A 24,107-nucleotide genomic window follows, 5' to 3' on the forward strand; every position below is an offset into this window, starting at 1 on the left:
AGCCCAAAACATATGAGTACATTTCTCTTTCATAATATACACTGCTCAAAAAAATAAAGGGAACACTCAAAGAACACATCCTAGATCTGAATGAATGAAATATTCTCATTCAATACTTTGTTCTGTACAAAGTTGAATGTGCTGACAATATGTGAAATTTATTGTCAATCAGTGCTGCTTCCTAAGTGGACAATTTGGTTTCACAGAAGTTTGATTTACTTGGAGTTATATTGTTTTGTGTAAGTACTCCCTTTAATTTTTTGAGCAGTATATTTTCCACCATAGGGAAGTTAAGACATAACCTTTGCTAAACCACATCTGCATTGTCAATTTTTTTTAAAAAAAGTCCTTTTAGTTTAAATAATTGCATCTTACTATTGTATGATACAAGTGTTACATTTTTGTTTAGTGAGGCAATATTCCTTGTCCAGGTCTCCTCTTATTAGTGCAATTCAAGACTATTTTCACCATGTCTTGGAACAGGATCTTGCTTTCCTGTTGAAACTGCGCAGTATGCTATAAAGAGAAGACAGAGATTGCTAGAAAGGCATCTGTACTTTCTCAGTGTGGCAAATTGAAAAAAAACAAAGCTGGGGACAGTGGACTGAACATTATTTACAACCCGGACTAGAACTGTATTGCTTCCTGGTTGGCCGCCCATTGAGAAAGTGCAATGATTCCATTGTTTATTAGCTATTTGAAAGAGTTTATATAAACCCCTTGTCAGATAGATGGTATGCAATCCTAGACATAACTTGCCTTCTAGGAGTCCAGGCTCCCACATTCCCATGGCCTTTGGTGGCTGGCGACTCCTGATTTCAATTAGTTGAAATATGGCAGGAATGTATCCCCCTGGCAGGGAACTGACCTAGGCTTTTACCCTCTGAAGTCAATGGATGGTGTAATGGTGAATCCTAGGGGGTTGAGGAAAAGTCATGAGGTCACAGTCCACATGAGGTAGACACCCCCAAGCTGCATTCTTGGTTAAAAGGGGATGGCTTAAATCAGTTAATTAGTTGTCTGTCTGGGATTTTCTCCCAATTTTGTGTCTACAAGACTAATTATCAATTGAGACACAACTGCCTTCTATCCTAGCAATATGATGAAAGGAGGATTGAGAGTGGGATTGGATCCTATTTCTTTGGTTCTTTACTTTACATAACACCAGCGGTGGGTTGTTCCCGGTTTGGACGGGTTCTTAGAATTGGTAGTGGCAGCAGTGGGAGGCTCCGCCTACCCACCCGGGATGCTCCACCCACCCACCTGGGATGCTTCCGCGCATGCATGCGCAAAAGTATTGCAAGTGTGTGAGCGTGCCCATGAACCAGTGGTAATATAATTTATAACCCACCAATGCACCACACATATGTATTTAGAGACTCTTTCTACATATACCATGTTTCCCCGATAGTAAGACCCCCCCCGATTGTAAGACATATGGGGGGTTTCAGGGGGGTTGGCTAATATAAGCCATACCCCGAAAGTAAGACATATGTCTTACTTTCGGGGAAACACGGTACTAAAAGCGAGGGAGGCATCGGAGCAGTTCGTGGCGCTGGCGAGGGAGCTTCGCGCCCAGGAGAGTCTCCCAAACCCGGCGCGGATAAGGACTCCTCGGCCGGCGGAGGAAGCACGGCAGCGGCGGCAGGCTCCGGAGAACAAAGAAGCGGCGGATAGCTGGCGAGGTGCTGGCTAGAGGGCTGGACCCCGCCGCTTTGCCGCCGCTCTCGCCGCCGGCTTTGCTCTCCCCGCCGCGCCTGGGGCTGCCTGCCTGCCTGCTGCCGTAGCCGGGCTGGGCGCGGGGCATCCTTGGCGTTGGGCAGCAGCGGGAGGAGCCGGAGCCGGCCAGCCGGGCGCCCCCAGGACGCGCATCGCGGACCGGCCCCGCCGCGGCGCAGGAGGGATGGAGGCCGGGCCCGACGGGCAGCCGCGCCTGCCGCGCAACGCCGCCTAACGCCGCCCGCCCGGAGGAGAAGAGGCCTCTCCCGGGCCAAAGCCCGAAGACGAGCCGCAGCCTCCGGAGCCGGCCAGCCGGGCGCCCCCAGGACGCGCATCACGGACCGGCCCCGCTGCGGCGCAGGAGGGATGGAGGCCGGGCCTGACGGGCAGCCGCGCCTGCCGCGCAACGCCGCCTAACGCCGCCCGCCCGGAAGAGAAGAGGCCTCGCCCGGGCCGAAGCCCAAAGACGAGCCGCAGCCTCCGTAGCCGGCCAGCCGGGCGCCCCCAGGACGCACATCGTGGACCGGCCCCGCCGCGGTGCAGGAGGGATGGAGGCCGGGCCCAACGGGCAGGCCCCGCCCCGCCCGCCCGGAGGAGAAGAGGCCTCGCCCGGGCCGAAGCCTGAAGACGAGCCAGCCCCGGTGCCCGGGACAATATAAGACATACCCCCAAAGTAAGACACAGTGGGGCTTTTGGGGGTAAAAAGATAGTAAGACACTGCCTTACTATCGGGGAAACACGGTAGTAATGCCAATGAGCTAAAGTCCCAAACTGTGCTGTCTGAAAAATCTTTGATGCCATAAACCATAATAATATATCCATAATACCATAGGGTGATGAGAAATATTGAAAGCGTGGGGATTTAGTGTAATAAGGATAGCAGCAATCCTGTCCTCTGTCCTATTTCCTTATAACATGCCAATATATCACAATAGCATTTTTCATGTTACCGATCAGGGCTAACTTCAGTATAGTTTATCTAGTCAGAAAAACTTCTAGAGAAAAAGAACTGCAGGTTGATGTTGTGATTCCACACACACACACACACACACACACACACACACACACACACACACATACACACACATATATATATATATGTACAGTATTTGCAATTGTGTATTACAACTTGGGAATAACTCAGGTTAGACTCCGAAGTTAATGTAGCTCTAGAATGTTAAGATCCTGATAATCAAGGCTATTCTTTCTTTCTTTCTTTCTTTTTCTTTCTTTCTTTCTTTCGAAACATAGAAACATAGATGACTGACGGCAGAAAAAGACCTCATGGTCCATCTAGTCTGCCCTTATACTATTTTCTTTCTTTCTTTCTTTCTTTCTTTCTTTCTTTCTTTCTTTCTTTCTTTCTTTCTTTCTTTTATGCCGCCCTTCTCCTTAAACTCAGGGCGGCTTACAACATGTTAGCAATAGCACTTTTTAACAAAGCCACAATCCAGTTCCTCATTTTACCCATCTTGGAAGGATGGAAGGCTGAGTCAACCTTGAGCCGGTGATGAGATTTGAACAGCTGACCTGCAGATCTGGCAGTCAGCTTTAGTGGCCTACAGTACTGCACTCTACCCCAGTGTTTTTCAACCAGTGTGCCGCGGCACACTAGTGTGCCGTGAGACATGGTCAGGTGTGCCGTGGGGAAATTAAACATGGGTCCCCAAACTACCATTCCTGCCAGAATATCCCTTTTAGTGTTCATTAAAATAGGTCCAGGTTTCACACTAAGTGAGTATAAATACATTTAGAAACTATATTATTAACTATATGTATAATATGTACTGCGTTAGAGTGTCATTTTGGTTGGTGGTGTGCCCCAGGATTTTGTAAATGTAAAAAATGTGCCGTGGCTCAAAAAAGGTTGAAAATCACTGCTCTACCCAGTGCCCCACCTCGGCTCATTATAGGAAGAGTTGGAGAACACATTTATCATGTTCTAGATGTTGTCATTTCTTCTATACCCAGTCAAAGAACTTATAGTTATTTCATTTCATTTATTAGATTTGTATACTGCCCCTTCCGCAGACTTGGGGCGGCTCACAGCAATAATAAAAAACACAATATACAATGGCAAATCTAATAATTAAATTATCTAAAAATCCTTATTTAAAACAATACATCCATACAAACATACCATGCATAAACTATATAGGCCAGGGGAGATGGTTCATTTCCCCCATGCCTGACGGCAGAGGTGGATTTTAAGAAGTTTTTGAAAGGCAAGGAGGGTGGGGGCAATCCTAATCTCCAGAGGGAGCTGGTTCCAGAGGGTCGGGGCCACCACAGAGAAGGCTCTCCCCCTGGGTCTCCGGGACCTGGAGAAGGCCCACTCTGTGGGACCTAACTGGTCACTGGGATTCGTGCGGCAGAAGGCAGTCCCGGAGATATTCTGGTCTGATGCCATGAAGGGCTTTGAATTGTGACCGGAAATTAATCGGCAACCAATGCAGACTGCGGAGTGTTGGTGTAACATGGGCATACTTAGGGAAGCCCATGATTGCTCCCGCAGCTGCATTCTGCATGATCTGAAGTTTCCGAACACTTTTCAAAGGTAGCCCCTTTGAAAAGATATAAAGATAGTTATATATGTGTATCTAGTTTTGTCACTGAATTTTAAAGCATTTATATTCTATGCTTCACCTTGAAAATGTTCCTGACATAAAACAGTAAGAATGGAAGTCCCTGACTTCAAACTTGTTTATAGAAAATATGATGCAGAAGGAAGATAAGATGAACAGGAAAAGGAAAAATTTCATTTCATTTCATTTCATTTTATTGGATTTGTATGCCGCCCCTCTCCGTAGACTTGGGGCGGCTAACAACAGTAATAAAAACAATGTGCGACAATCCAATACTAAAGAAGCTAAAAACCCTTATTTTAAAAACCAATCATACATACAAACGTACCATACATAAATTGTGGAAGCCGAGGGGTAAAGAATATCTTAATTCCCCCATGCCTGACAACAAAGGTGGGTTTTAAGAAGCTTGCGAAAGGCAAGAAGGGTGGGGGCTATTCTAATCTCTGGGGGGAGTTGGTTCCAGAGGGCCAGGGCCGCCACAGAGAAGGCTCTTCCCTTTAATGCTGACTATGGAGTTATGGGAACTAAAAGTCCAACATGTTTGGGAGCCAAAAGACAGCAGAAGCTGTGGAAAGAACCCTCTTTGGTCAAAGAACATGTTAACTGTGCTGCCAGCTCTGAAATATTGAATATGGTTGAATATGAAGAATGGAAGCTGTAGGAAATGCAATGTTGATTTCTATATTGGCTAAACAAAATGGGTAACATATCTGGGTAGCAATAATTTGACAATTATTTCATTTCTGAATGATAAGGTTTCCATTGTCCCAATCAGCTTCAGGTCTTTCAGTGACTCAAAAATAATTCTAAAGAGTGACAAGCACTAGAAATCATTTGATATGCAAGGATTGTTGTTATTATTATTTTTAATCTAGCAATCAGCAAAGGCCCTGACCAGAGAGGAATGTGAACCTAATTCCCTTGGACAACTCTGCCTTTTAAACGTTCTTGTTAGTATAACCTATAATCAAAGTTGATAGTTAAAATTGTAGCAGCAATATTTGGAAAGAGGGCTGCCTAAATTTTCACTCTGTAATAAAAAAATATATCATTAGAATGGGAAAGATGTTTCTTTAATTCAGTGGTTCTCAACCTTTCTAATGCTGTGACCTCTTAATACAGTCCCTCATGTTGTGGTGACCCCCAACCATAAGTCTAGCGCCAATTCTCCCAACAGAGCTTTAAGCTGATTGGCAGGAAGGTCAGAGGGACACCCCCACTGTAAACGCCTGATCGGTCGGATTGTAAAAATACGTTCCAAGGCACCAGAATAGAAGCTTTAGTTCCTAACACCATGGGAAATTTGTCTTTTCCCATGGTCTTAGGCAACCCCTGTGGAATGGTCATTCAACCCCCAAAGGGGTCCCAACCCCCAGGTTAAGAACCACAGCTTAGTTGGACTTACAGTAAGTTTGAAATAATTAGATACAGAACTATAATTTTTCATTTTTAAGACAAGTGTGCATCAACTTTCCTCCCTCCACCTCTACTTTATTTCCTTTAAGATGTTTTCCCCCCATCTTGTCTATTTCTTAGGAAGATCTAGTAAAGATCAGAAAATATTTGAGGAATAATAACTGAGCAAGAGGTAAAAAAAAAATACCTTGGAAAGATTAGCGAGAGGTTTCTTGTCAAGAAAGGGGAGAAATATTTTGAGATTGGGTCCATGGGACCTAAAGGAGGGTTGAATTAAGCCTATGGGACTGGAGAACTCCCACCCTTGTTTTTATCATTTGATCTAAAGTTACTACTTGTAAAGGGGCTCCTCCTAAATCTTGGTGCTCTTCTAGACTGCAGCTAGAGATTACAGGATGGAAGGCTTGCTTCCGCTAAGTTCATTCACAAGTAGGTGCTGAAAGTTGTTGGTTCAACAGCACATGTAAGTGCATTTAGTAAGGAGTTAGTACATCACACTTGTGCTTGAAATGGCACCTTAAGAAGACTCATTACAACTTCCTAAATGAGTATACAGTACTCTGCTGCCTATGATTTAAGGAGAGGGACTTTACAAAAAAGTTAGACTCTCATTAAAGAAGCATCAATCTTTTGCAAATGCAAAAGTGGAGTCTTATTCAAACAAGATGGGTGCCAACAAGTTATTTTCTGTATGTCTTAGGCTGGTACTTTGGATGAAAGAGCTTAAAAGTGTTTCCCCCCCCCTAAAATTGTACTCAAAATATCTTTACTCATGTTAATTTTTTTTGAAGAATGGTTAAATCATTACACATCCAGCCAAAAAGAGATTAACTCTTGTTGAACACTTTTTGTTGTTTCTTTCTTTTGGAGGTTAGGGATTAGCAAATGAAGTGATGTGATTGAAGAAAATAATATTTGTATCCATCCATCCATCCATCCATCCATCCATCCATTTCCAATTGCCAATATAGAAAAAAGGAAGAGCGGTAGATAAAATGAATATTTGTTCATCATTTTCTAATATAAAGATCTCAGGCTTAAATTCACTGAGTTATTTTGGGGCAAATGTTCTGGTGTTCTTTCTAAATTATCACAGAAAGGGTTTTTTTTTTTTTTTAAATCACCTGTAATTGTACTTCTGTAGGATTATAGTATTTCAAATGCAGAATATGTTCTTGCTTGTTCTGTGTTAGAGCTTTGCTTTCTTCGACATATTTTAACTGACAATTAAAAGTAAGAATTAATTGAAGTTAGTTAATGAAATTAAAGATATTTCTCTTCAAAAGTAGTAGTATTCTTAGTTAGCTTACATGTGAACATACCAAGTTGCTTTGTTCTGGGGTGGCATCCTGGGGTTTCCAGAGTTATTTTGGGGCAAATGTTCTGGTGTTCTTTCTAAATTATCACAGAAAGGTGTTTTTTCAAAAATCACCTATAATTGTACTTCTGTAGGATTATAGTATTTCAAATGCAGAATATGTTCTTGCTTGTTCTCTGTTAGAGCTTTGCTTTCTTTGACATATTTTAACTGACAATTAAAAATAAGAATTAATTGAAGTTAGTTAATGAAATTAAAGATATTTCTCTTCAAAAGTAGTAGTATTCTTAGTTAGCTTATATGTGAACATACCAAGTTGCTTTGTTCTGGGGTGGCACCCTGGGGTTTCCAGCTCCAATAAGGATTTCTTGCCTATTAGGTAGACTCAATCATAATAACACAAGAAAGAATTCAGAGATTCTTTAAATGCTCATTTTGGTTGAAGCTGTTGTGGTCTGTAATTCATTTCATTAAATCGATGAACTGTCATATTGAATTAAACATTTATGCAGCACGATTATAAGCCAGCACTGCTTTGCACACAAAAAGCTTTCTAAGTCCTGACATCGCCAGGTTGAGTTTGGAAAGGATTTTGCTTGAAATCATGGAGAATTACTGATAGGTAGATTAAACTGGGAAATTGAAAAAGACAAGACCCAAAAGAAAGCAATATCAAGCCACTTTTCCAACACTGCTAAGAAAACATCATCTACTGTATAGCTATTAGGAGTTGAGTTTAATTCAGAGACATTCTTATTGATCAGTTAACTGGTTAACCAATTATCTGAGAGGTAATGTTATATGTTGGGGCGGGGGTTGTCTCTGTCAATTGTTCTTGAAATTTTAATCCAGCAGAACTTTTCGCATTCAAATTAAAAAATGTGGCAAAGTGCTGATTGTTTTTATTTAAACTATTTATATAGCCGCCCATCTTAAGCAACTCTGGGCAGCTCACAATAAATACAAAATAACACTACATCAATGAAAATGCTGCAAGATGAACATCAACAGCTGTCTCGCCAAGCAGTGGGTGTTGCTTACAATAGTTTATCGGCTCTGCAAAGGACAGAGAACAATTGCAGTTCTCATCGGAGAAGAAAACGAAGGATAGTTTGTATACATGATGTATCTGCAGATTTTACTATAGTATAGTCATTTCCCACGAAGTATGCTGGGAGGTGGCAGTTGTATCCCCCCACCTTCCACAAACTCTGGCATGGAGATTTCTGATGTATCGAAGCAGACAATCCTTCACTTCATTACACAGCTTGCTTTTCCGCCCCCCACCAACATCATATGCCCCTGTGTCCTTCCTCTCCTCTCTCCTCTTTTTTTCAGTCAGGGACAATTTCTCTTTGTCACTCTGAGCCAGGAGCAGTAACATGTGCCAGTTTCCTGAACTCCATCGTATCTCCCCTCTCCTTCTGGGATGCTGTCAGAAAATAGATCCCCTTCATCTTAGTATATCTGTAAGTGGCATGGTGCCACCTAGGTCGGGAGCAATGACCTTCCCTTCCTGAGGTGTAATGTTGTGGGTACTGGGAGTATATGTGTGTGTCAAAAAGGGGGGAGGGAAGGAGAAAGAGAGGGAGAGTAGGAGAGAGGGAGAGAGTAAGAGGGAGAGTAGGAGAGGGAGACAGTAAGTGAGAGAGAATGGGAGAGAGGGAGAGAGTGGGAGAGTAAGAGAGAGGGAGAAAGAGAAGGATAGTAGGAGAGGGAGAGAGTAAGACAGAGGGAGAGGGAGAGGGAAAGAGTAAGAGAGAGGGAGAGTTGGAGGGAGAGGGATGGAGCGAGAGAACATAAGAACATAAGAAGAGCCATGCTGAATCAGGCCAAAGCCCATCAAGTCCAGCATTCTGTGTCACGCAGTGGCTCACCAATTTCCATGGGGATCTTGAGTAGAAATAGAAGGCAAGACCCTCCCTTTCCCTTGACCCGCAACAAATGGTACCCAAGGGAACCCTGCCTGCCTCAACCAACATAGAGGCGGCACATGGACATCAATTTCAATAACCACCAGAAAGAGTAGGAGAGAAGGAGAGAGAGAGAGGGACAGGGAGAGAGGGAGGGAGGGAGTGGTAGAAAAAGTAGGAGAGAAGGAGAGAGAGGGGGGACATGGAGAGAGGGAGGGACAGGGAGAGAAAAAAAGAATAGGAGAGAGTAGGAGAGAGAGGGAGTAAGAGAAGGAGTGGGAGAGAGGGAAGGAGAGAGTAAGAGGGAGAAGGAGAGGGAGCAAGTAAGAGGGAGAGGGAGAGAGTAAGAGGAACAGGGAGGGAGCGAGAAAAAGGGTAGGTGAGAAGGAGAGGGAGAGAAGGAGAGGGAGGAAGAGAAAAAGAGAGTAGGATAGAATAAAAAAGAGGTGGAGGGAGAGAGTTGGAGGGACAGGGAGGGAGCAAGAGAAAGAGTAGGAGAGAAGGAGAGGGAGAGAGGAAGGGAGAGGGAGATGAAGAGAAAACGAGAGAGAGTAGGAGTGAGAGAGTGAGAGAGGAAGAGAATAAGAGAGATAGAGGGAGGGTGAGAAAGAAATATATTTCACAAGTAATACAGTTTAAATTGGTTCCAGTTACTAAAGTCCTAACAAGAGGCACTCCCAGCTTTTGAAGTCTCCTAATCCCTTAAGTCTCATCTCCGGATTGTCCCCACAGAACTTTACCTTTTTGCTTCATTTTTGTAAGGAAGAGTAGAGAGTTATTCCCCCCACCCCACCCTCAGCACTGCTATCCCTATCTCCAGTACGTTTACAGTATTCCCTTAAAAACATGCTTATTTAGGAAGAGAGGCACCCATAGGAAGAAAAGGTGGTTCAGGCAGGCCCTGGATAGGGGGGTGGGAGAGAGGGAGGGAGGAGGAGCGGCAGCCCGGAGGGTGAGCCAACCAGGCAGTCTCTCCCACTCTCCGTGGTGCCCGCTGTGGAGCTCGCAGCTGGGCATGGGGAGGATGGCTTGAACCTCGCCTGCCCGGCTGGCATCCAGGGCAGCAGAGACGGAGTCACCCGCCATCACCGCCAGAGCCTGGTTGGATGGGATGTACGGTGCATCTCGGGTGCTGTGAGGGAACCCCTCGCCCCCCGCAACCTTTGCCGCCCTCGAGGCGGGAAGAGCGGACCCCAAAGCAGCCGGGCAAAAGGAAAAGGAAACAGCTGCCGAGGAGGGTAAGTAGAAAGAGCCGCCCGGCGGCGCGTGTGGGACAGCTGAGGGAAGCAGCCGGGGGCGGGGGGGGGGGGCTCCGGGGACGGCGGCGCAACAGGGAAACTAAACGGGAAGTTTTCTCCCAGCCTGGAAAAGAGGTCGGAGCGGAGAGGAGGCGGAGAGTCGCCATCTAGACCGCCGCCTCAGGACAATCCTTCTGGCGTCCCGTTGTTGCGTCGGCGTAGCGGGCCCACTCGGCGTTACTTTAAAACAGAGGTCCCCAAACTAGGCAACTTTAAGACTTGTGGACTTCAACTCCCAGAATTCTACAGCCAGCATAGCATCGTCTTAAAGTTGCCTAGTTTTGGGACCCCTGTTTTAAAACGTTGCAAGCGTCCCTAGCGAGGAGCAGGAGCAGGAGTTATCCGAGGTAGTGCAGGAGGAAGAGGAAAATAATAGTAGCAGGAATGAAAGAGAAGGTGTGTGTGTGTGTGTGTGTGGAGAAAGTACAAGTAGTCCTCAACTTACGACGAGAGTCGAGCCCCAAATGTATGTTGTTAAGTGAGAAACTTGCTAAAAGGGTTTTACAACTTTTCACATGATTCTTGACAAATGTATATTTTATTTTATGTACACTGAGAGCACATGCACCAAGACAAATTCCTTATGTGTCCAATCACACTTGGCCAATAAAGAATTCTATTATTATTATTATTATTATTATTATTATTATTATTATTATTATTATTATCATCATCTATCTATCTATCTATTATTCTATTATTTGGGGGGCGCGTTTATTAAGCGAATCGCTGCAGCTTTTAAATCAGTAATAAACAATTGTTAAGTGGATCTGGCTTCCCCATTGACTTTAATAATGATGATAACAATAGAGTTGGAAGGGACCTTGGAGGTCTTCTAGTCCAAGCCCCTGCTTAGGCAGGAAACCCTACAGCACTTCAGACAGATGGTTATCCAAGTTCTTCTTTAAAAACTTCCAGTGTTGGAGCATTCACAACTTCAGGAGGCAACTTGTTCCACTGATCAACCATTATGTCAGGAAATTTCTCCTTAGTTCTAAGTTGCTTCTCTCCTTGTTCAGCTTCCACCCATTGCTTCTTGTTCTACCCTCAGGTGCTTTGGAGAATAGGTTGACACCTTCTTCTTTGTGGCAACCCCGGAGACACTGGAAGACTGCTATCATGTCTGCCCTGGTCCTTCTTTTTATTAGACTAGCCATGCCCAGTTCCTGCAACCATTCTTCATATGTTTTAGCCTCCAGTCCCCTAATCATCTTTGTAGCACTTCTCTGCACTTTTTCTAGAGTCTCAACATCCTTTTTACATCCTGGTGACCAAAATTGAATGCAATAAAAAAAAGGGGGGGCTTTAAGGAAGGGAAAGGAGGTGAGCTACCAACAATGTGAAATATTGATTGATTGATTGGATTTGGACTGGGGTGGCTCACAACACATCAAAAACAGTATACAATATAAATTACTATAGTCTTCTTGGCTATAATATGGAAGCCTGATGTTAGATAAGGTGAATGGAAAAGGCAGACCAAAGTGGCTTCAGAACAACACCTCTAACTATTTACAACCCAGCAAAAGCTCTGTCTGACAGCCAGCTCTTTTTGGCCAGACAGTCTAGCCAATCAGCAGCCAATATTTTCCCTCCAAAATGGAAGACCTAACTGAAGCCTATGTGCTTCAGTCTGAGAAGTTAACACCTGACATATAGTGCTGGCAAACATGTAGAACGCAGCAGAATCGAGCAATAAGCAGGAGTTCTTATTTAGAATTTTAAAAGTGAAGTGGTCACCCAATTTCCTTGCCAAACAGTAGAATTCACCTGCACGTGTAAGAATGTAAATTTTAAGTTGCATCATTATAACCATTGTATAGCCCTCAATATAACTGGGCAGAACATCTCATGATCGAAAACACCAGAACAGTTTGCTCTGTTAGTTAAGGCACTAGGATAGAAACTAGGAATTGGTGAGTTATAATTTTGCCTTAGGCACTATAGCTTGGGTGACTTTGGGTCTCTCTCTCTCTCTCTCTCTCTTCCTCCCTCTCTCTCTCTCTCTCTCTTTCATCTGTTGATTAAATAGGCTAATATGGAAGATAGCTTGCCTACAGCCACTGGCAGAGAAGATCCCAGGATATTTTAATTTTCCTGTGATCTTAGGTGCCCTGTCAATTTAGGACAAATGATGATGAGAGATCCAATGGACAGTGACCATGTTGTAATGAATGAACTATGTGCACCTTAAAATCTACCTCAGAAGAAATACTTCATCATTAACATTTGCATTAGCGCTTAGACTTATATACTGCTTCACAGTGCTTTACAGCCCTCTCTAAGCGGTTTACAGAATCAGTCTATTGCCCCCAACAATCTGGGTCCTCATTTTACCCACCTCGGAAGGATTGAAGGCTGAGTCAACCTTGAGCTGGTGGTAAGATTCGAACTGCTGAACTACACCTAGCAGTTAGCTAAAGTAGCCTGTGCAACCATGTGCACAGGTTCTACAGGTATCACTGTTAAAGGGACTCCAGTCTAGGCAGCGCAGTTAAAAAAGTGTTGCCAGAGTTTGGCAACTGCTAAAGTTAGGATAATTTGTTCAGGGGTGGGCTTCAAAAATTTTAGCAAGGGTTCTCTGCCCGGTTGCTGGGTCAGTGTGACCAAAGGGGGCATGGCCTAGACGGCCTTTTGCACCACCATGGGGCAGGCGGCGTTATTGCCCTCACCAGGCTTTCTGTGAGCCTCCAGCAGGGTGAAAACAACCTCCCCAGGTTCCGGAGGCCTCTTGGAGGCTGGAAACAGGCCCGTTTCCAGCCCTCCTGAACTTCCGGTAGACCCGTTTTTTGCTCTCCCCAAGCCTCCGTATGTGCCCTGCATTCAAAAGGGGCTGAGTGGAGACTCCAAGGAGGAGTGTGGTGTGGTGGGCGAGGCCAGCCAGGAGTGGGATTTGGGGGTTCTCTGAACTTTACAAAATCTTAGCTAGAGGTTTCTCCCAAACCCCTGCGAAACTCCAGCAGCCAACCCCTGAATTTGCTGTAATATATATTTCAAAGAAGTTATTTTTCCCTGACAAAATATCATCAAAACATTGGAAGTTTGGTAAGTAGAAAGGCATTGTGGTATACTGTATTTGCTTTTAGTTGGGGGGGGGGGTCCAGATTCAAAACCATGTAGTACAGACAAATTGTCTCTCTTCCTTTTTTTTTAAACCATCCTAGGGAAAGCAATTAGGATGTTTGGCTGCATAGCTAGAGGTATAGCAAGCAGGAAGAGGGAGATTATGATCCCGCTATATAGAATGCTGGTGAGACCACATTTGGAATACTGTGTTCAGTTCTGGAGACCTCACCTACAAAAAGATATTGACAAAATTGAACGGGTCCAAAGATGGGTTACAAGAATGGTGGAAGGTCTTAAGCATAAAACGTATCAGGAAAGACTTAATGAACTCAATCTGTATAGTCTGGAGGACAGAAGGAAAAGGGGGGACATGATCGAAACATTTAAATATATTAAAGGGTTAAATAAGGTCCAGGAGGGAAGTGTTTTTAATAGGAAAGTGAACACAAGAACAAGGGGACACAATCTGAGGTTAGTTGGGGGAAAGATCAAAAGCAACATGAGAAAATATTATTTTACTGAAAGAGTAGTAGATCCTTGGAACAAACTTCCAGCAGACGTGGTAGATCAATCCACAGTAACTGAATTTAAACATGCCTGGGATAAACACATATCCATCCTAAGATAAAATACAGAAAATAGTATAAGGGCAGACTAGATGGAGCATGAGGTCTTTTTCTGCCGTCAGACTTCTATGTTTCTATGTTTCTATCTCTCAAGGCTGTTTGAGTATGAAATGGTCTTTATTTAGGTATGCAGCTCATTGAACATTGGGGTGAAGCCAAGATAAATAAAACCCACAAAGGGAGCAGCTGCTGAACCCGCCGAAATGCTCATAAAGTATCTATGAGACTTTTAGCTTAATCCTGTGTAGAGCTGTTGAGATCCTATGTAGAGCTATTTACGCATACACACACACACTTTTCAAATATGTTAAGAAGTGTTGTTGCAGAATGTCCTTCAGGAATGCACAGAAAATGAAAGGTGTTTTTGATGGGATCAAGGGAAACATTTGAGAAGATTCTTGGCAACCTCCAGCTACCTTGTCCTTTCTCCTGATTAAGCCATCCATGGTTGTGGGGGAGTTTCAGGGAATACGATCACCTAGGGAAACAGCCTGTGAGTCATTAGCCGACAAACATGATCCTCCACACTCATCACTTCGCTTATCATCACACATTATGCAGCATTTCTCTGTGTGCCAACGGAAACCTACAGGCAATTGGCCTGTTGCCCTCTTAGGTACTTACAGCGGATTTTAGGTTTCTTCCCCATGATTTGCTGACCAACATGCCAACCCATCAAAAACACACGCACCATAATTAGAATGCCATCAGATGCCCTGCTGAGTCACTTAATGTAAACTTCAATGGTTGCTTTCATGTTTTGCATGCAGAATGCAGCTGCGAGAGCTATCATGGGCTTTCCCGAATATGCCCATGTCACACCAACACTCCGCAGTCTGCATTGGTTGCCGATCAGTTTCCGGTCACAATTCAAAGTGTTGGTTATGACCTATAAAGCCCTTCATGGCACCGGACCAGAATATCTCAGGGACTGCCTTCTGCTGCACGAATCCCAGCGACCAGTTAGGTCCCACATAGTGGGCCTTCTCTGGGTCCCATCAACTAAACAATATCGTTTGGCAGGGTCCAGGGGAAAAGCCTTTTCTGTGGCGGCCCCGACCCTTTGGAACCAACTCCCCCCAGATATCAGAGTTGCCCCCACCCTCCTAGCCTTTCGTAAGCTCCTTAAAACCCACCTCTGTCGTCAGGCATGGGGGAATTGATACTTTTCCCTCCCCCTAGGCTTATAAAATTTATGCATGGTATGCTAGTATGTATGATTGGTTTCTAAATTGGGGTTTTAAATTAACTTAAATATTAGATTTGTTTACATTGTATTATTATTGCTGTGAGCCGCCCCGAGTCTGCGGAGAGGGGCGGCATACAAATCTGATAAATAAATAAATAAATAAATAAATAAATAAATAAATAAATAAATAAATAAATAAATAAATAAATAAATAAATAAATAAATAAATAAATAAATAAATAAATAAATAAAAGTTCAAGCCCTGGGCCAGCAGTAGAAGATCTGGTGCAGGTGCAGGTGGAACAAAACATCTGCCTGAAGGTTGGAGATCTACTACCAGCCTATGCCAGTAATACTGAGCTAATCTCTGATGAGGTCTAATATTTCTGCATTGCCTCTATCAAGGATCTTTCACTGCTGGTCTGGGACTCTTCTCCAGGAGAGTAGGAGAAAATGGTTGGCATTATAGATGCCCACGTCTGACCACAAACATCCCTCTCAGTTAATTCTGAATTGTTTCCCATTGCTGTGTTTAATTTTCAAAAGCAAGCATGAAGTGGCATCATCTGTGCCAGTTTACAGTCTGTTTAGCTCAATCTGCTGTTGTTTCTGTATGGTTTTTTTTTCTTAATACAGTAAGCTAGAAATCAAGGAATGTTTTCCCTGGGTGGCACAACGCATTTGGGCTAATTTCCTGCAATTATGCTATTAGCTTGAGCAGTCTCAGGAGATGTATGGGATATTTAACTCTTTCCTTGCCTATCCAGCATTACCCCATTGAAGTCTCGCTCTATGTTTATTTATTTTATTTATTTATTTATTTTGTCCCATACACAATGAGGGTTTTAGTGGGCATATATCTATATACACATAGTAAAATACATGATGAAGGTTATAGAGGAGATACTCATATTAAAATATATCTAAGAAAGAATAGAAAAGAAGATATAGGAATAGAACATATCAATGAAAGAATAGAAGAAGAGATATAGGAATAGAAGAAAGGTATAGGAGATATAGGAGAGGAATAGGACAGGGGACGGAAGGCACTCTAGTGCACTTGTACTCGCCCCTTACTGACCTCTTAGGAATATGGATAGGTCAACCGTGGATAATCTAAGGGTAAAGTGTTGGGGGTTTGGGGATGACACTATGGAGTCCAGTAATGAGTTCCACACTTTGACAACTCGGTTACTGAAGTCATATTTTTTACAATCAAGTTTGGAGTGGTTAATATTAAGTTTAAATCTGTTGTGTGCTCTTGTGTTGTTGTGATTGAAGCTGAAGTAGTCGCCGACAGGCAGGATGTTGCAGCATATGATCTTGTGGGCAATACTTAGATCTTGTTTTAGGTGTCTTAGTTCTAAACTTTCTAGGCCCAGGATTGAAAGTCTAGTCTCATAGGATATTCTATTTCAAGTGGAGGAGTGAAGGGCTCTTCTGATGAAATATCTTTGGACATTTTCAAGGGTGTTAATGTCTGAGATGCAATATGGGTTCCAAACAGATGAGCTGTATTCGAGGATGGGTCTGGCAAAAGTTTTGTAAGCTCTGGTAAGTACAGTAGTGTGAGATTGTTGACAAACTGTTGATCCTCCGAGAGTGCTTACTGTATATGGAGACACTTAACAAGCCGGACTATACATTAAGTGACCAGAGCCACAGTGGCGCAGTGGTTAGAGTGCAGTACAGTGTTCCCTTGACTTTTGCGGGTCCGACATTTGTGAAAAGTCTATACCACGGTTTTTCAAAAAATATTAATTAAAACATACTTCGCAGGGTTTTTTTCTATACCATGGTTTTTCCTGCCTGATGACGTCATACGTCATCACCAAACCGCCTTTAATAAATATTTTTTAATAAACTTTAATAAATAAATATGGTGAGTAATAAACTAAATGGTTGCTAAGGGAATGGGAAATTGTAATTTAGGGGTTTAAAGTGTTAAGGGAAGGCTTGTGATACTGTTCATAGCCCAAAATAGTGTATTTACTTCCGCATCTCTACTTCGCGGAAATTTGACTTTCGCGGGCGGTCTCGGAACACATCCCCCGCGAAAGTCAAGGGAACACTGTATTGCAAGCTAGTTCTGCTGATTTCCATCTGCCAGCAGTTTGGCAGCTTGAATCTCAGTAGGAGATCGAATCTCATCTCTTCCATCCTTCCAAGGTCAGTAAAATGAGGACCCCGATTTTTGGGGGCATTATGCTTTCTCTCTGTAAACCTCTTAGAGAGGGCTGTAAAGCACTGTGAAGCTAAAGTCTAAATGCGATTGCTATCAATTCTATTGCTATCAATTCTATTGCTATTGCTTCCGCCCATGCAGATGTAGTTCATAGATTGTGTATCCTGAACGGCAAGAACTAAATAATTTGAATAAGGAAATAATAGTTCTGGTGCTGTGGTCTAGTTAGTATTCTGTTCATTTGAGAATCTAGATTCTTCCTGCTTGAGAGAGATTTCTCCTCTTTGGCACAAGAACAATCTCTTTTCAAGTTATAAGGGAGCTTTTGTGTCCAACCAGATTAGCCAAGATATTTATATTGGGGTTGAAAGCATTAACTGATAGAACTCTCCTTCTTACTAAGAGCGCTATGCTCAAGAACAACCTTGGATATTTATTCTGCGCCAGGAAAGAACAGAATGGGAAAAAGATAACCTTAATATGTACCAGGCCAAGAATCTGCTTTGAACTTCAAAGCTGATTCTGAGTCAGTGCCAAGTTAACCATTGAATTTGTGCAGAATGCCTTGTCCCTTTGCCAAGAAACATCCTTGGCCTGTCCACACAATTAAAGTATCAAGAAGTCAGATGGTGCCACACTTCTGGCACCAGATGGCATATTTCTGGGGCAACCTTGATTTCTATATATGTTATCCTCCTTTCTACTCTCTTGATTTACCATTAGGCAACTAACATCCTAGCAAAGAATGCTGATTTGTCTGTCTTCACACAGGCTGCGGCACATTTTTCCACGAGGCATCATTGGCTTGTTATGAGATTAATTTCACTGCTTTCTGATTAATCTAACCCGAGTTTCTTTTTTGCTTTGAAACATCCCATTTGCTTAACAAATCATTAGAATCCCCCTTTGCTTATGGGAAGGGTCTGAGAGAAGAGAAGCCCTTTCATGCATGGGCCCAGGCGATTGGCAAATATGAATTGGTAATTTTTTTTATTAGTGCAACATATCACTCCTAGTAGAAGTCCTTCCAAACATCTAACATCCTTCCGAACCTCTAGTGTGTTGCTGACTATGATTCCACCTAGATTGGCTACACCCTAACTACTCTAACTACTCTGCTGAGGCACCAGTCCTCCCAAAGTCACTTCTGACACTTTAGCATAGGGGATCAAGTATACACCCACAACTATGCTGATCAAGTATACACCCACAACTATGCCGAGGGTCCTCGCTGGTTCCTGCCACAGTCACAGAGATCACTGTCCGTCGCACTTACCGAGTAGAGCCCGAGGATGGTAGAACCTGGAGGCGGCATGTTGACCAACTCCGAGGCTGACTCAACTGCTCCACTCTTAGGCTACCAGAACTAACTTCTGAGCCAATGCCTAACCAACAGGAGCAATCACTTGCTCCTATCAGAGGGAACTCAAGTCAACCAAGTCTGGAAGTCTTACCTATTTCACCTTTATGTTTTTGTTATTGCTTTGTTCCTTTTCAAATAAATTTCTTTCAGTTTATTGTGGAAAATTTAATTTTCATCAAGATTTCTTTACACTTTTCCCTTTATTCTGATTTATCTTCCATATTGCTTTCTCACCACCTGTCTGCCACAACACCTGTCTGCCATTCATTCCCTCCCTCCCTCTTTCCAGATTAAACCATTTCCTTTTGATAACACAGAACTTTTTGTGTTTACTGAATTGCTTTGCTTTTTAAACAATCTTGCAGAATAATTAAAAACTCGTTTGGGAGAATAAATGATGCCAAAGATTAGGCTTGCAATAGAAAGCCACCTTGACACCACTTGACTATGACTTGTGATATTGCTGGCTTTTCCATTAATTCTGATGATTGGAAGCCGGTCTGTGAAGTGCACAAATGGTGATCATGGAATTGCAAGATACTGTGAAGGTCATAAATGTTCACTGGTTGTGAAGAAGCAAAGTTTCAATCACATGGCTGTGAGAATACCACATCGACATAAAGTTACTTTTTTACCATCAACATAATTTCAAACTGTTGTTAAAGAGAGCATTTATTGCGCGTTTTACTTGTAGAAGATTCTCAGGGTTGAAGCTGTAGACAGAATTACAATAGCAGCCCCAAGAATTAAAAACCTGAAGAGATTTTCATCAAAAGAACTACAGTAAATCTTTATTATAAAAGCTAAGGGTCAGGATCATTTTAATTTTATTTATTTATTTTGTTGGTCTTACATGTACAAGACAGCAGGTATAAGTATAAAAATAAATAAAGGAAATAATAGAGTAGAATAGAAATCTTTATTGGCCAAGTGTGATTGGACACACAAGGAATTTGTCTTTGGCGCATATGCTCTCAGTGTGCATAAAAGAAAATATGGATTTGTCAAGAATCATGAGGTACAACCCTTAATGATTGTCATAGAGGTCAAATAAGCAATCAGGAAACAATCAATATTAATAAAAATTCTATTCTGTTCTATTCTATTCTATTCTAAGGAAGTAAATAAAGATAAATGGGGACAGTAAGACAGGGACAGTATGCACCCTGGTGTGTTTATGCAGACCTTTACAGACCTGTTAGGAAGGCAGTGAGGTCCATGGTAGACAATTTAAGGTTTAAGCTGTGAGGGTTTGAGGCTGTAACAATGGAGTCAGGTGGAGAATTCTAGGCGTTGCAGAAGTCATATTTTCTACAATTGAGTTTGGAGCTGTTCACCTTGAGTTTGTATCGATTGTTTGCCTGTGTATTATTGAGATTGAAGCTGAAGAAGTCATTGACAGGTAAGACATTGTAGCAGACAATTTTGTGTAATATGCTTAGAGCAGAGCGCAGGCGGCGTAGTTCCAGATTGTCCAAGTCCAGTATTTCAAGCCTGGTGGCATAAGGGAATCATCTTTAATAGTTTGGATTCTTGGCTAAAATCTTGTTCCATACTTTGCAGCCATGTTGAGTATCTCCTTGTCCACCTCCAAACTGCTTAATTACAGTATTTGATAAAGTTTTGATTTATAGAGGAGAATCAAAATGAGAAACAACGTATTAAGGTAAGAGAAATCTCCCATTAGGGGTGTGACCTCAATCAAATAGAGAATTAACTTTAGAGGATTAACCCCTGTCCATGCCAGTCTATTTTCAGTCACAAATTAATAATCCCTCCTCCAAGGTTCTGTTTTCCGCAACGGACCTCAGTTGGGTAGGATTTTTCATTACTTTACCTCCTGCACCATTTTCTAAAAGATGTTATTTTCTTTTCAGTTTCTCAGTTGAAAAAAAAACCATGGCTCAATATGCCACAATTGTAAGCAACAGAGAAAGAGGGAGAGTTATTATGGTGGTGAGAGTAAGGTCATAGGGATCTTTTCATGTGTGAAAGTGTCGATGGTTAGCAGAATTGAGTACCTGTACAGGTACAGTAGTCCACAATGTAGGATCATAATTGAGCCCAAAATATATGTTGCTAAGCACGAAGCAGTTCCTACTTACTGTCGCTACCAGTGTGATGCACACACAGCTCTGGGCGACTGGCGAGTGTGCACTCCTGCCTCTGAGTGAAATTTAAGTAAGTAAATATTTTGCAAAGCATTATTCCTGAGGAAGCTTCTCTTTTCTGTTTTGACTAAAGTCGTAACTCTGTTGTTAAGTGAATCTGGTTTCCCAGATTGACTTTGCTTGTCAGAAGATTGCAGAAGGGGATCTCATCAGGGGTGGGTTTATTATTTATTATTATTTATTTATTAATCAGATTTATATGCCGCCCCTCTCCGCAGACTCAGGGCGGCTCACAGCAATACAATGTAAACAAATCTAATATTTAAGTTAATTTAAAACCCCAATTTAAAAACCAATCATACATACTAACATACCATGCATAAATTTTATAAGCCTAGGGGGAGGGAAAGTCTCAATTCCCCCATGCCTGACAACAGAGGTGGGTTTTAAGGAGCTTACGAAAGGCAAGGAGGGTGGGGGCAACTCTGATATCTGGGGGGAGTTGGTTCCAAAGGGTCGGGGCCACCACAGAGAAGGCTCTTCCCCTGGGTCCCGCCAAACGACATTGTTTAGTTGACGGGACCCAGAGAAGGCCAACTCTGTGGGACCTAACTGGTCGCTGGAATTTGTGTGGCAGAAGGCGGTCCCGGAGATAATCTGGTCCGGTGCCATGAAGGGCTTTATAGGTCATAACCAACACTCACTGTTGGATTGGTTTGCCCAAACTGGTAGTGACCCACTGACGACATCACAATGGCATCAGAGATCCGGTTCGATGCTGGTCCATGGCCGCTGTCATCTTTCTTTCTGAATTTCCCCCCAAATTATTTACTGTTTGGAAGTTTTTTATTATTTATTTTATTTATTATTTAGATTTGTATGCCGCCCCTCTCCGAGGACTCCTCTGCTGCTGCTTGAAAAAGGGTCCTCCCAGCTGCCCCCCAGGTTTATACTTACCTTTATTCCTTCGCCCGAAGCACAGCTGATCAGCTCCTCAGCTACAATGGTCATCTGCTGCACGAATCCCAGCGACCAGTTAGGTCCCACAGAGTGGGTCTTCTCCCGGTCCCGTCAACTAAACAATGTCGCTTGGCGGGACCCAGGGGAAGACCCTTCTCTGTGGCGGCCCCAGCCCTCTGGAACCAACTCCCCCCAGAGATTAGAATTGCCCCCACCCTCCTTGCCTTTCGTAAGCTGCTTAAAACCCACCTCTGCCGCCAGGCATGGGGGAACTGAGATACTCTTTTCCCCTAGGCCTTTACAATTTTATGCATGGTATATCTGTATGTATGTTTAGTTTTTATAATAATGGGTTTTTAACTGTTTTTAGTATTGGATTATTATTATATGCTGTTTTATTACTGTTGTTAGCCGCCCCGAGTCTGCGGAGAGGGGCGGCATACAAATCCAATAAATAAGTAAGTAAGTAAGTAAGTAAGTAAGTAAGTAAGTAAGTAAGTAAGTAAGTAAGTAAGTAAGTAAGTGTGGGAAATGGTCACACAGTCACTTCTTTCAGTGCTGTTGTAACTGCAAATGGTCACTAAGCAAACTGTTGTAGATTGAGGACTATATACCTATTGGTATAATCTCTATCCATCTACAGATTGATTCCCTGCTTTGGTAGCTTCTCAGTATTCCCATCCAACAGATGCATGGATCGCTTTTGCACCTTTGCACTCATTCTGTGCGGTGTTTTCCTTGCAGCCGAAGGACTCTTCTCCTTCACTAACAGTGGCTCACTGTTTTCACTGCACTTCGGTAATGTGATGTGCTGGCAGCAGAGACACATCCACTTCATTGCCTGTATTTTTTTAAAAAGAAGGCCTTTGAGCAGCAGCCAGTGCGATGTTGATGTTTCCATTGGCCTTCATGGTAGAGTTTATCTTTCTTAAATCTAGAAGTGGAAAAAATAAAGCTGTGCCAGCACGAGATGACCCAGGTGTTAAACCCAATGAAAAAACAAAAGAACAAAACTCTGAATCACAGCATAGTTGCCCTGTCAAATTAATAAAACGTTCAGATAAAAAATTCATTGCGATGGCATCTTGAATTTGATTCTTGAGTTTTGCCACAGACTTCCCACGTGATTTTTGTTCCCGTTTTAAAAGCTTCAACAAAAAGAAGAATGAAGAGATTATTTTGCTATTACACTGGAGACACGGCTACTCTTCTGATCCTTATGCTATGTTGGCCCACTAATGGCTAAACAACATTTGGGGGATCTGCTTTGCTGTGCAGCACACTTTCATAAATGTTGTTCATTCAGTCAAGTTTGCCTCATTGAGGTTTGTGCATAGGTCTTCTCATGCATCCTACATCCGATTTAGAATGCTACCCACCCATCCTTGAGTAGATAACCAAAGCAAGGTAGTATTTGCTACCACACTGCTGATCCTAGTCTGCCTCTATTCTAACTAACAACCAGTATAGTTTTTCCAATGTCTGAAATGGTATAGATTCCTATTCTATTCTATTCTATTCTATTCTATTCTACTCTACTCTACTCTACTCTACTCTACTCTACTCTACTCTACTCTACTCTACTCTACTTTACTCTACTCTACAATACTCCACTCCACTCCATTCCATTCCTGCTATCCTTCCTCTTTGGCATGTCACTAGCTGGCAGGTAGAACATCTACCAATCCTTCTGCTGGAGCAAGAATAAGGCATTAATATAAGAGAATATTTGTAGCTCAGGTTTGAACATTGAGGATGTTACCTAGTGATAATGAAATGACTGCAAGAAAACAACTAAGCTTAGAGAGCACCAAGGACTCCACAGAAAAGATGGCAAGACTTTATCCATCATAACTAGTCTTCATTCTCTCTCATATGTTTTATTCTGTTGTTTTTATTCAAGGGACCTTGGAGGTCACCTGCCCCAAACCCCTGCTCAGGCAAGAAGCCATATACATTTTCAGACAAATGTTTGTCCAATCGCTCTTTAAAAACTGAGTCTGAGGTTTGCTGCCTGTATAAATACAGCAGTTTGCCCAGTCAGTTTTTTAAAAATTTATTTAAACTTTTATTATTTTAAAAAAAGGCTAATTCATATAATTGTTATTACAGATCCAATACAGTTTCATTTTACATATTAAGATTGCAAATCATATCTCTATATCTTAAGCAAATTATATACATTTCCATGAGTTAATAAGACCTATGATGTTAGTATATTTGACTTTCTTAAGTTACACTTGTACACTTATACTTTATATTGATATATTCAAATTTTTTTGTGGATCCATTCGTGCCATTTTTTCCATATCTCTTTGGTTTCTTTGATTCTTACTCCTTTGATTGCGTTTGTCA

The 24,107-nt window shown here is 42.5% G+C and overlaps 1 protein-coding gene across 1 annotated transcript in view; it reads left to right on the forward strand.

The window, feature by feature from the left end:
* The first annotated feature begins 9,972 nt into the window (after positions 1-9,972).
* The window catches only part of TNS1 (tensin 1), a 543,368-nt gene continuing 529,233 nt past the window's right edge, over positions 9,973-24,107 (forward strand). Inside the window, 1 exon segment of the mRNA XM_070729764.1 lies at positions 9,973-10,192. Coding sequence (XP_070585865.1) covers positions 10,061-10,192 — 132 coding nt within the window. The 5' untranslated portion in view covers positions 9,973-10,060.

The sequence above is a fragment of the Erythrolamprus reginae genome, chromosome 1 (assembly GCF_031021105.1).
Source record: "Erythrolamprus reginae isolate rEryReg1 chromosome 1, rEryReg1.hap1, whole genome shotgun sequence".
Classification (NCBI taxonomy): domain Eukaryota; kingdom Metazoa; phylum Chordata; class Lepidosauria; order Squamata; family Dipsadidae; genus Erythrolamprus; species Erythrolamprus reginae.